Genomic DNA, 13,686 nt, shown 5'->3' on the forward strand with positions numbered 1-13,686 from the left:
CAATTCAAATGTAATTTAGAACCTATATTTGAAGGAGGAGGGCTATGAAATGATGTACCTAATGGCAACCTCTTACAAGTAAAGTAGATGGTGCCAGAAGACTGTCAAAAATTAACAGTTTTGAAATTGAGTTGAACTTAGGTTGAAACCAGCTTACAAACCTTTGGGGCAGAAAACAAGTGTATACCAATGTCAGCTATACCTCAAAAAAAAGAAGTAATGGATAAATAAAATCGAAAGAGAAGTGACTGATAACTATTAACTGTAAAAAGGCAGCAATGCACTTTGGCCACAGAGCTGACATGTAACAATTATTGGTTTTTTTCCTTCATTAAACATTTATCAAGGAACTGTTATTTGTAAGCCACTACTCCTCCAGATAAATAAAAATTTCAGTTTCCTTTGTTTATCAAGAAGCAAGAGGAACAAAGAGACTACAAGTAGAGTAAGAGGCAAGTCTTTGCTTGTAGCGCATGTAAGAAAGCAACTATACTCCAATAAAAATTTTTTTTAAAAATTCCCAGTTATCATCTTAAAATGTAAAAAAAGATTTGGGTCTCCTTAGGTGTTGATTTTGCATCAGATAAATTAGCATATTTTCAGAGTTCTCTGTGAGTGAAAACAGGATTGGGATCCACCTTTTAGGTACTGGAACTAATATAACTAAGGAAGAAAGTCCTGAGTCCCCAAGAAGAGCTGACTTCCATCCCTCTTCTCTGTTTCCCTGATGACAACAAATAACTATAAGATTGTGAGTGTGATGAAGAAACAAACAGAAACAGAAAAAGAATGAAATACCTTCACTGACACTTCGCTCTGCAAAATCGCCACATGGAAAAGACTGCAACTATTATACAAACATTTCAAGCAATACAGAGCTAACTTAAATTTCTGGGAACTTTTTTTTTTTTTTTAACATCTTTATTGGAGTATAATCGCTTTACAATGGTGTGTTAGTTTCTGCTTTATAACAAGGTGAATCAGTTATACATATACTATGTTCCCATATCTCTTCCCTCTTGCATCTCCCTCCCTCCCACCCTCCCTATCCCACCCCTCTAGGTGGTCACAAAGCACCGAGCTGATCTCCCTGTGCTATCTGGGAACTTTTTATACAATGATAAGACTATTGTTTAACTTAATGATGTAATGAGTGCTTATCTTACCCAGAACAATATGTCTCCTTTTTATTTAATGTGAAACGCTGTTAAAAGCATCAGATGTGCACTAGTGTTCCATGAAGATGTATTTGATTCCTGACCTTTAATCTAGGAAAAATTTAAGGGAAGGGGTCCTGATATATGATCACATGCATAGGGACAAACAGCAGCAAAGTAAGAACAATGTATTAATTATTGGGATTTGTCCTTTAATCGTCCTCAAGAGATGATTAGAATCTATGAGAAAAGAAATGAAAGGAATTACATATATAATTGAAGTGATGAAGCTTTTAATCTGGAGATTGGAAGCTGTCTGAAATGATCTGTGTTATTTTGTTGTTTAGATCAGTGATTCCTATACTTACAGATGAGTAAATTTTAAGACAAAAATATATTCAAGTAACTGTCATTCAGTCACCCACCTTTTAATCTTAAATAAAGGAGTAAATAGAAAAAACAAAGAAAGAAAGAAACTTAAGGAATAAACCTAGGGCAAAAGAGCATTAAAACTTGAATGAGTCCAGAGCCCTCACAAATGTCTTTCAATCTGTTCTGATGTCATGCAGCAAATGTACATATATTTTAAATACTTTATGACACTAAAAAATATGGAAAATATATATTCTACAAAGGGCTACAACAATGATTAATAACAATCAAAATTCTGGTTTTATCAATGCCCTTAGAAGTTACCTGGTGGCGGGACTTCCTTTGTGGTGCAGTGGTTAAGAATCCGCCTGCCAATGCAGGGGACACGGGTTCGAGCCCTGGTCCAGGAAGATCCCACATGCCATGGAGCAACTAAGCCTGTGCGTCACAACTACTGAAGCCTGCGTGATGCAACTACTGAGCCCACGTGCTGCAACTACTGAAACCCGTGCACCTAGAGCCCATGCTCCACAACAAGAGAAGCCACGGCAATGAGAAGCGCACGCACAGCAACAAAGACCCAACGCAGCCAAAAATAAACCAAAATTAAAAATAAAAAAGAAGTTACCTGGTGGCAAATCAGGATCTGTGGGAGCAGCCTGCTGAATTCTTCGGGGTTTTACTGATGATTTTGTGTTCTCAGTAGTACTACGGTTGGTAGAATTAGAACCACAGCTTTCATGGTCATCCTATTTTTATTTTGAAGAAAGAAAATTATCAGTCACCATTCAAGAATTTTAAATAGTTTTGTTGAATGTATGCAGGTTACTAAAATGTGATAAGATAGACTCTTCAGGTTTTTTTTTTTAGCTCTAAAAATCTATGTAACCAAAATTTTTCATAATTTGCATTCTTAAACACCATTTTAAAAATAAGTAGTAGTTTAAAATCATAAATTGTCTATTTCTTTAGTTGGTATCAAAAGAAACCACTTGATAATGTCAAAAAAAATTCTTACATATGGTTTTAGCAAAAGAAGACAATTCAATGGAAGCTTTTAAACATTTTCCATTTGAAAATGCAAAATAAATGGAAAGGGTCTTAATATTCCCCTATTTGTTTATATGTTAAGACCCTTACTATTTTGTGAGTTAAATTAAGAATCCAAGCTGTCTTTTTAATCACCTTTAATGATTAATCTTAATCATCCTCAGAATTCTTGGCATCCTATTTAACACTGTTCACTGAATTGAATATTGTTCAGATTAGATATAAGGTTTAACTGGGTTTTGATATGGATAACATAAAAACTTCAAAAAACTCATACATATTTTTGAAATTTATACAATGCAAATGAGTACTCTTTTCTTGACTTGATTCAACAAACATTTATATAATGTTTTTATGTGTTAATTGCTGGATTCACAAAGGCAAATTAGATATAATATCTGTTCTCAAAGATTTCAGGATCTATTTAAAACATATATAACCAGTCTACAAGAGTACTTTTTTGTTTGTTTTCAAGTAATAGGAACACAAAGAGTCATTCTATTTGGAAGAACTAGAGAGATGAGGCCGTTAAAACTGAGTGTAGGAATGTTTTAGGTTAAGATTGGAGGCTAAATAGGGGGAAAACTATAAACAGCACATGCAAGAATAATGATTAGTCAAAAAAAAAGCCACAGTATACAATGTTTAAGATGGGAGAACAATACCAGAAGCTAAAGGCATAGACCAGTTCAATAAAAATGAGGTCACATTAAGAACCACAGAGATGTTAACACTTAAAATTTGGTAATTAGGACAGGGGGTGCCAATAACCAAAGAAAAAAAAAAAAGGACATTTAGTAATTGCAGTAGAGGGACAGGAGTGGAAGAAGTAAAAGAGTAGTTCAAAGGGTGAATAACAAGTTAAGATGGAAAAAATAAACATAGATTGCTCTTTCAAGAAGATGGATATTACAAGGAGGAAATAGATGAGGTAGTAAAACGAGGTAAAAGCATCTGACATCATCTTATTCCTTTTGGGGGGATAAAAGAGCACATTCTGCTTGAATGAGAGATGCATATGAGGAGGCAGAGATCAAACATCTCTCCAACACAAAGGGAAACAGATGGTGTACTGTGCACCATCAATTCATTAATCAACAATAAAACTATTTCATAATGCTTAAAAGAATCGTGATAAATTTAGTTTTTCTCTTTTATATATTTGAAGAGAAAATTTCAAGAACAAAAAGAAGGATACCCACTAAATTTACCATTCTAATAGGGTACTAGAGGCAAATAAGAACAATGATAGGACCTCCTTTAGGACACAAAAATTCTTATTCACTACCACACTAAGAGGATTATACAATAATAAAAGATGAATCTTTTACAATATAGCATGGCTTCAGATGCTAGTGTGATATATTAGCAAAAGAAAAAATTTCTGTTTGAAACTTCATTACAACAAAGAGTTAAAAATTTACTGTAACAAACAATAAAGGAAATTTTTACATGAATTTATGTTTAAGTTAATAAAAAACAAACTTCACAGCATTTCATTCCACAAAACAGCTTCACTATTCAATCTTTATAATGACATCTTCTGTTATTTTGGGGGATGTTATAGTCTCCAAATACTAAAAGACTACTACTGTGAATAAGACCTTACTGTAATTACTTTTAGTTCAACTTAGATCCTTAAAAATGTCTGTAGTCACACACTTCTGCACAATGTTAACATTAAAAGCACACTATTAATTTTTGAAACATATGGTTGTCTCAAAAGCCCAGAAGTAAAACATATTCATTAAAGAGATGTGAAAAAGTTCCAAGTGAACTGCCAAAACTAGCATAATTATGAAAATATTTAACACTGAAACCATCTGAAATCACATACTGTATATAGATTATAGTGATGTCATAATAAACATTCCAGCCAAAATGCACTAAAACTACTGCAGTCCAATAAATCTGGCATACACGAGATGACAAACATTTTAAAGCAAAAGAAAGAACAAGTTATTTTATTTTTAAAAAGTTATTAGCAGCAAAAAAGGGTAAAGTGCATAGACTAAATATGAGTTTTCAAATAGTTTAAAAAAAAGAACTGAATAAAGTTCCCTACAAACTACACATTTTTATCATTTAAAAGAAAAACAAACTAAATAACTTTATTTGCTTAAACAAAAATTTTAATAAACTTGAAATTTCAGTGTGCCTTAAAAATGGGCATTAATCATGGTACCCACAGGAATATGTACTATGAAACAAACATTACCAAATGTGCAAACATTTCTTTCTTAATTCTGGTTAGGAAATTATGGTTGCATATGTATTATAATTAGAAAATAATCCTTTTGATAATTTTGACTTGTTTTCATTTCAATTACATTTTAATTGCATCAATTAAGTGAGCTTCCATTCAAATCCTGCCCCAACTAAATTAAATTTTAAAAAATAAAGCAAAACAACAGTTATAATATTTACTATTAAAACGGGAATTATTTCCACCATTAGTTTGAGTTCATCATCTGCTTTTAACCAGTATGCATCACTTTGGACTATTACACATTTTAATTCATTGAAAGCCTCTAATTTCTAATAAAAGTAACTCTGTTCTCAAACATACCAGCTAAAATGTTTTGAGATAATTTTTAACCCCAAACACATTACAGTTATAGCTTTCTGATTTAGGATACAATTTTTCCAAAATGTCTGGTAAGTAGATTTCATGGCAAAAGAATGTTGTCTCTTGGGGACCACATAGCTATTTCTGAAAATACTGCCCTTTGCTCCTCATGAAACAAGCAAGAATGTCATTTCCTTACAAAAGTTCCTAACAGAGGGAAAACATGGCAAACACTGTATGTAAACAGACCCATTACTTTCATAATGACTGATCATGGGATCATGTTACATACTTTTCACCTGAGCCCTCACAGGGCTAGTAAACTAAAACTGGAAAACCATCAGCTCCCAGATTCACAATAGTATGAATAAGGTTGAGGACAAAACTTAAAACAGGTGACTGAATCGTTCAAAGTCCTTGTTTAAAAACAAAGGTTAAAAGTAAGAAAGAGTTGAAGAAGGAGAAAACGAAAGACAGAAGAAGCGATGTGCCTTATGCTCTTCAGCCGTGTGGCACCAAACCTGGCAAGCAGAGAAGGACTAAGGTTCACCTGGAAGCTCTGGTCACCAAAAGCTCCTGAACAGAGTGTGAGGGCCTTGGAAACGAACCGCTACAAAGCCCTTGGAGACATTCACCTCTATCCCCTCCAGAAGCAGGTATAACGGCAATAGATGCAATAAAGAATCTCTAAAGGTAACTCTACTTCGGAGAGTCAGAGAGCCAAGTCAAGTCAGCAACGCAGAGGTACAACTGGAGAGTGAGCCAGAAAAAACAAAACACTACCTTTTGTGGTAAAAATGGGAATCTCTGGAACCCCTCTACCCTGACAGCAATATTAATAAACTTAATTTTAGCCATAAAAAAAAAAAAAATGCCAAGCCACTCCAGTAAAGGAGTGTATGCCCCCAACCCCTTCACACATCAGCTTAAGCCCACAGAGGAGGCTGCTTCCATCTTCTCTCCCATCAAGGGTGAGGATGAGGGACTATGATAGGCTGGGGAAGAAGAAAAGAGAGCTTATGCTCCCTTGCATTCTTTTACTTGAACCTCCCAAATGCAGGAATAGTTAACCTGACAGGCCAAAGCTTAACATACACTAAGATGTATTAGGCTACATTTTAATAATGAAAGAGATCACTGTACTAACTGTAAACACCTGTGTGATGGAGCCACTCTTCTATCCCTGAGATCCATGTTACTCAGTAACAGGACCAGAGCCATGTTCCCCAGATGATGCAATCACTAGCCATCTCTCCTCTGCCTTCTTTTCACACCCACAGCTAGCCACCTAACCCAGGATACTGCCCAGCCAGAGAACAATCAAACCATGCTGGTTAATAGCACCATATGTTAGAAAAAATTTGTTCTTCATTATTGCCTATGACACCCCTTTCCTTCGTATCAGTAGGTATATATCATATTGCCAACCTCTCCTTCCCTGTTTTTAAACCACTGAATTGAAGTGGTTAGACCCACCCTTAGATTTGGAAGGTGAAATGGGCAGAAATTAAGGAAGGAGAGAACAAAAGTATATACAGAGGCATTCTGGCCTAAGCCACATTCTACCATCTAATATTTACCAAAATTCACTGCGGGGGGACTGGGTGTGTGAACCGATTAATAAAACTGCACTTTGTTTTCTTATATGTGTAACTTCCCTCAAGGAACACCTGATTTTTTTTTTTAAAAAAAAGTATGTGTCAGGCATTTTGAGAGAAAATAGGGAGTATAAATAGATGGTACCCTTATTCTGGTAGCTTTACTTTACCTACTTGAGGAACAATACTTATATGCATAAAAAGGTTAAGAGCAATTCAAGTTAGTCAGCTATTACATATGTCACACACACACCAAAAAAACAGTGAAATTTATTGAGCATTTATAGGTGCCAGAACTTTAAGGAGGAGGAGGAAATTAGGGCTTAAGAGGTTCTAAGGTCAAAAAGGTACGAAGTAAAAGAGCTGGGATGAATGCCCAGATACATCTGATAGAAATGTCCCTCGCATTATTACTGATGAAAGGAAAGCAGAGAGAAAGGGAAGAAAGAAGAATGGCAGGCAGAGAGGAAAAGAGACACACAGAAAAAAAAAATTTTTTTATGGCACTTCCAATGGGTCATGTACTACTGACATTACATTCACATCGCTTAATTCTCTGAACAACTCTATGAAGTAGACACTATTACCCATAAAAGAAGATCCCCATTTAAAGATGAGGACACGAGGCATAAAGAGATTAAATGGGTCAAAATCACACTGCTACTAAATGGCACAATCCTACCTACATTGCTCTATTGCCTCCAGATGAGAGAAGGCCAACTAAACATAGAGTACTAAGCGCCATATATTCTGAGAAGGGAGAGATCACAGTGAGCTACAGTAGTCAGGAAAACATCACAAAGGACATGGTTTGAAAAGACTGGGCCCTGCAAAAAAAAAAAAGAGGGAGGTTGAACAAAAAAAAAAAAAAGGAGGAAAGAAGAAAGCACACATGTCACTGAAAAGAGAATAAGTAGTCCAATCTAGGTAAAATAGAGAGAAATGAAATATTAGGCTGTAAAAAGAAGCTAGAGCAAATGGTCTCTAACATGAGTATCAGTCCAAAATATTTAAGCTTTTTTCTACATACTGACAAGTCAATGAAACTTATGAGTAGGAGATTAACAAGATAAAGTACTTCAGGAAGAAGAATCTCCTGGTAATATGATGAAAAGCAAAATAAGAGATACTAACTATTAATAGGTTTTTATAAAAGTTTAGAAATTAAATGATACAGGAAGTAGAAATGAGAATTTTTTTAAATGCTAGCACCTCAAACTCAGTGTTAAAGCAAAACTCATGAACTCCACAACAGACTCTGTTCCTTTCCCCTAACCCCCATTCCTGAAAAAACAAAAAATAAAAAAGCCCTGTCCTTTACATCCTAATTCAGTCAATGTAGCCACCATTTTCTCAGTCTCCTAAGACTCTTTATATCTGCTCTAATTTTGCAAAATGACACTATAATGAGCTTTTAAAACTTCAGGGTAGAAAGAGAGATGATTGACCTTGAATTGTACTGGACAGACTCTAAGCTCCAGACTACCCAAAAATAACCAATTGACTTTTTTAATCTAATTTTTAAAGTAAAATAGCAGATTCAATTTTAGATATGTGGCATCTCCAGTGAAGGCACTTCACACCTATATATATGTCCACAACGGAACCAAACATCTACTAGTAAAGATCAAAATACTAATCAGTTAGACAAAGATTTGGGACTCATTCAAATACAAGTGCTATTTGAAGTTACCATATTTCCAATAAAAAAGAAAGGTAAGGATTTATGCTTCTGAAAATATGGAAGACTAGATAACAGGAAACACTGGATGGGGGTAATGCTAACAATAAAGTAAAAAAAGAAAATTTTAGCTTGGCTCAAGGTGCAAAAACTGGCAAAGGCAGGTGGGCAATAAAGAGGACTGAAACTGGTCTATGTAAGGCAGGAGACCATTACCAGGCTCAGCACCTGAAATCAGTAATGTAGTGAAACTCCCAACTCTTCAAGGAGGCTGAAAAGAGCTACTGCCAACTACTGCCCAGAACTTCATATGAAGCTGCACTGCAAGGGAGTCAGAAGGATAAAACCTTGCAAATGAGAATTGAGACAAGTAACTCTACATCACCCCATATCAACACTGCAGGAGCCCTGAACTGCCAAGATGAGAACTGGCTCTAGACTAGAGACCAGAGGAAGTAAATGGTCTACTAGACTAGAAGAGATGAGCAAAAAAAAGGAAGGGTTGAGAAAGAAAAGATGGTAAAATAAAGACATAGTGATCTCCTATTCAAAATTACCTTACAAACCACTATGCTTTGCCAACATAGCTAAAGAAATCAATGAAATTCAGTCACAATAAAATTAATCTTCTGAAACATGCTTAAAAGATTTTAAAATAGACGTATTAAGATCCTCACAGAGAGATATGAATGAATAAATACCAAAATACACACACACACACACAACACATAAAGACAGTGGGGAGACTGCCCCTCCTTCAGCATGATTTATTATAGAATTATAAAAATAAAAAAAAAAAAAAAAAAAAAAAAAAGAGAAGGAAGAGAGTCCAGAAACAGATCCAGATAGATATGAGTACTTGAAACACCACAGAAGTGGCATATAAATCAGTGGAAAAGACAGACCACTCAAATCGTACAGGGAGAACTGGCTAGCCACATTCCCACCTCACACTACACATGAAAACACACACACAAGTACACACACACACACATATTCTAATAATTTAATTTCTAATCATTCATTATTAACTTTTTTTTCAGGAAGACTCCATTTATTTAAGTGCTCAAATTATTTGGTTATTACTTAAAGTATCTGGTAATTTAACACTAAATAAAGATCAACCTTTCTAAATCATAATTTTCAACATACAGATAATATAAATATACACCATAACTATACTGTCCACATTGAAAACGTCAACTCCTTCCTTAACATATATGTCTGTGGGCTCTCTAAATTTAGTAACCACCAACATACAAATTCCTATCATAATAATCAATCTAGAAAAGGCGATTTTTATTTTCTGCTTTTAATTTTAATGAAATTAAATGTCAATTTTAAAATGATCATATACTTTAAAACAGGGTAGGCAAGCTTTTTCTGTAAAAAGCCAGATATATTTTAGGCTTCAAAGCCATATAGACTCTGACCCAGCTACTCAATTCTGTCACTGCCCACTGAAACATGAAAACAGCCATAGACAGGGATTGCACTGAATCTGTAAATTGCCTTGGTTAGTAAGGTCATTTTAACAATATTAATTCTTCCAAACCATGAGGACAGTATATCTTGCCATTTGTGTCATCTTTAATTTCTTTCATCAATGCCATATAGCTTTCAGAGTATAACTCTTTTACCTCCTTGGTTAGATTTATTCCTAGGTATTTTATTCCTTTTGACACGATTGTAAGTGGGTTTCTTTTCTTCATTTCTATGATAGTTCATTATTAGTCTACAGAAACAAACAGGTTTTTGTATATTAAGTTTGTAACCTGCAACTTTACTGAATTCATTTATTAGTTCTAATAACCGTTTGGTGGACTCTTTAGAATTCTTTACCTATAATATCATGTCACCTGCAAACAGTGACAGGTTTATTTCTTCCTTTCCAATTTTGATTCCGTTTATTTCTTCTTCTTGTCTGATTGCTATGGCTTGAACTTCCAATATTATGTTGAATAAAAGTGATGAGAGTGGGCATCTTTGTCTTGTTCCTGATCTTAGAGGAAATGATTTCAGCTTTTCACCACTGAGTATGGTGTTGGCTGTGGGTATGTCATATATGGCCTTTATTATGTTGAGGTACACTCCCTCTATACCCATTTTGTTGAGTGCTTTTATCATTAATGAATGTTGAATTTTGTCAAAAGTTTTTTCTGTATCTATTGAGATGATCATATGGTCTTTATTCTTCAATTTGTTAATGTGATGTGTCACACTGATGGACTTGTGGATATCAAACCATCCTTGCATCCCTGAGATAAATCCAACTTGATCATGTTGTGTGATCCTTTTAATGTATTGTTGAATTTGGTTGGCTAATATTTTGTTGGGGATTTTGCATCCACGTTCATCAGTGATACTGGGACAAAAGTTTTTTTCTGTGTGTCTTTCGGTGCAATCCCTATCAAAATACCAATAGCATTTTTCACAGAACTAGAATAAATAAATCTAAAATTTGTATGGAAACACAAAAAACCTCGAATAGCCAAAACAGTCTTGAGAGGGAAGAACAAAGCTGGAGGTATCATACTCCCTGGTTTCAAACTATACTGCAAAGCTTCAGTAATCCAAACAGTATGGTGCTGGCACAGAAAACAGACACTTAGGTAAATGGAATAGAGAGCACAAAAATAAACCCACATTTATATGGTCAACTAATCTATGACACAGGAGGCAAGACTATAAAATCGGGAAAAGCAGGCTCTTCATCAACATCAGTAATCATCAGGGAAATGCAAATCAAAACTACAATGAGATAGCACCTCATACCTGTCAAAATGACTATCATCAAAAAGACAACAAGTAACAAGTGTTGGTGAGGATGTGGAGAAAAGGGAGTCCTTGTGCACTGTTGATGGGATTGTAAATTGGTGCAGTCACAATGTAAAACAGTATGGAGGTTCCTCAAAAAATCAAAAATAAAACTACCATATAATCTAGCAATTTCAATACTGAGTATTTGCCTGAAGCAAACAAAAACACTAATTTGAAAAGATATATGCACCCCAATATTAACTGGAGCATTATTCACAATAGCCAAGATATGGAAGCAACCTAAATGTCTATCGATAGATGAATGGATAAAAAAGATGTGGTGTGTGTGTGTGTGTATACACACACACACACACAGTGGAATATTACTCAGCCATTAAAAAAAATGAAATCTTGCCACTTGCAATAACATGGATAGATCTAGAGTGTATGACACAAGTGAAATAAGTCAGACAAAGAAAACAAATACCACATGATCTCACTTAATCTAAAAAACAAAACAAAACCTAAACAGACTCATAGATACTGAGAACAAATGGGTGGTTGCCAAAGGGGAGGAAGGTGAGGGGTCGGGCAAAATGGGTGAAGGGGATTAAGAGGTACAAACCCCCAGTTATAAAATAAATAAGCCATGGGGATGTAATATGCAGCATAAAGAATATGGTCGATAGTTCTGTAATAACTTTGTATGGGGACAGATCAACACTAAACTTATAGTGATGATCATTTCCTAATGTATACAATTATCAAATCACTGAGTAGTACACCTGAAACTAACATAATGTTGTATGTCAACTATATTTCGATAAAAAATAAATAAAATAAGATAAAACAGCCACAGACAATACTTAGCTGTGTTTCAAAAAACCCTTACTTATAAAAACAGGCAGTAGGCCCATGGGCCATAGTTTCATGACTCCCACTTTAAAACATTTACCTTAATAAAAACGTACAGGATAAACAATTATTCAACCTGAAATTGCTTTGCAACCCAGTGTTTTCATTGTTTTATAAGGCAAGAAACATCAGACCACAAATATATCTAAATTACGAGGGAATCTTATAAAATAGCCCAGGGGGAAAAGCATAAAATTTTTGCTTGGCTATAGTACTGCCAAGAAGACAAGGCATTTCTACTGTTATCCTTTTAACTAATTTCTAATGAAACAATAAAGCTTTAATAAGAGAAAGGAAAGTAATTTTCAGTAAGAAAATAGGCTGAAGAAGATTCTACAGACCCAAGGAAAAGAAAAATATAACATTTCCGAAAAAAAAAATATATCAAAACAGCACATTCTAAACATATGCAAAAGTAAAAGTTAAAATTTGGCCAACATGATAAATAGGATCTAAAACTAACTTGGGGAAAAAGATAATAAGTGTGGGGAAAAAACTAGAAACATCTTCTAATCATATATAAATCCAAAAAAAGAGAAACCCAGGAGCATTCAGTACATAAGAAGAAAAGAATACATTTCAAGATAAATTTTCAGTAAAACACAGTAGAATTTTCTCAATAGTACTATGAATATGTCTCAATAATACTAATGAAGCCAACTGAGATTTTAAATAATTGAAGTAAAGGTTAAAAGAATTAAATTATACACTATAACAATAGTAAGAATTTTAAAATTTTATACTAGCTAAGTATTCAGATTATAATGATTCATTTCACTTTTGCTATGAAGGGGACTTTGGCCGTAGAGCTATAGTATGAATGTGCTGTTTTAAAAAAAAAAAAAAAAGGAAAAAAACCTGAAGAGCCATGATGTTTACTATATCTCTGTTTAAATAAGAAACACTTGTTTATTTTGTAGTTGAAATCCCCTAACATCTATTCTATACTTGAATGTCCATCCATATTCACAGATACTTTAAACAATAGTTAAGAAAAAATCTAAATACTTTAACTGTTATAAGACAACAATATATTCTTATCTATTAAGAAATTAAAATTTATATATAAAATAACTTATTTTTCAGAAAACACACTCTTTAACAGTTTAAAGTTTGGCTCATTCAAAAATAAGAAAAGAATAATAATATTTTGTTTCCTAAAGGTATATCCAATCTCTTATTGGCTTTTCTTTGATGCATTGGAAAATCCTCTGTTAATCTGAACTACTTAATAGGACCCTAAATAACATTTTCCCCCTTTTTCTTGGCATTGCATTTGCATTGTAAATATTAGAAACATTTTATTTACAGTCAACAATGGTAATTCCTATCTTCCCTATAAAACAAATGCAATTCAGAGGTAAATAATGGTTCTACTAAATAAGATAACTAAAGCTGAGAATGAGCTCTAACTTGGAGGGAAGTTTATATTTAGACAAGTTGAGGCAAACAGTAAAACATGCCTGAGCTAAACAGTGCAACAGTGTTGGAGGTGTGAGCCTAGCCTTCGGGAATAGTGCAACAACTAAGGAGTGCTGATCATCATCAGTACCTCTGTGTATGCAGATGTACAAAATAACCATC

At 34.2% G+C, this 13,686-nt stretch overlaps 1 protein-coding gene across 3 annotated transcripts in view; it reads right to left on the reverse strand.

The window, feature by feature from the left end:
* The window catches only part of VPS13B (vacuolar protein sorting 13 homolog B), a 775,748-nt gene that overhangs the window by 723,274 nt on the left and 38,788 nt on the right, over window positions 1-13,686 (reverse strand). For all 3 annotated transcript variants that reach the window (XM_036830846.1, XM_036830848.1, XM_036830849.1), the window contains exon 4: window positions 2,158-2,278. In XM_036830846.1, coding sequence (XP_036686741.1) covers window positions 2,158-2,278 — 121 coding nt within the window. The remainder of the gene's footprint in view (window positions 1-2,157; window positions 2,279-13,686) is intronic.

Source organism: Balaenoptera musculus, chromosome 17 (genome assembly GCF_009873245.2).
Source record: "Balaenoptera musculus isolate JJ_BM4_2016_0621 chromosome 17, mBalMus1.pri.v3, whole genome shotgun sequence".
Lineage (NCBI taxonomy): Eukaryota > Metazoa > Chordata > Mammalia > Artiodactyla > Balaenopteridae > Balaenoptera > Balaenoptera musculus.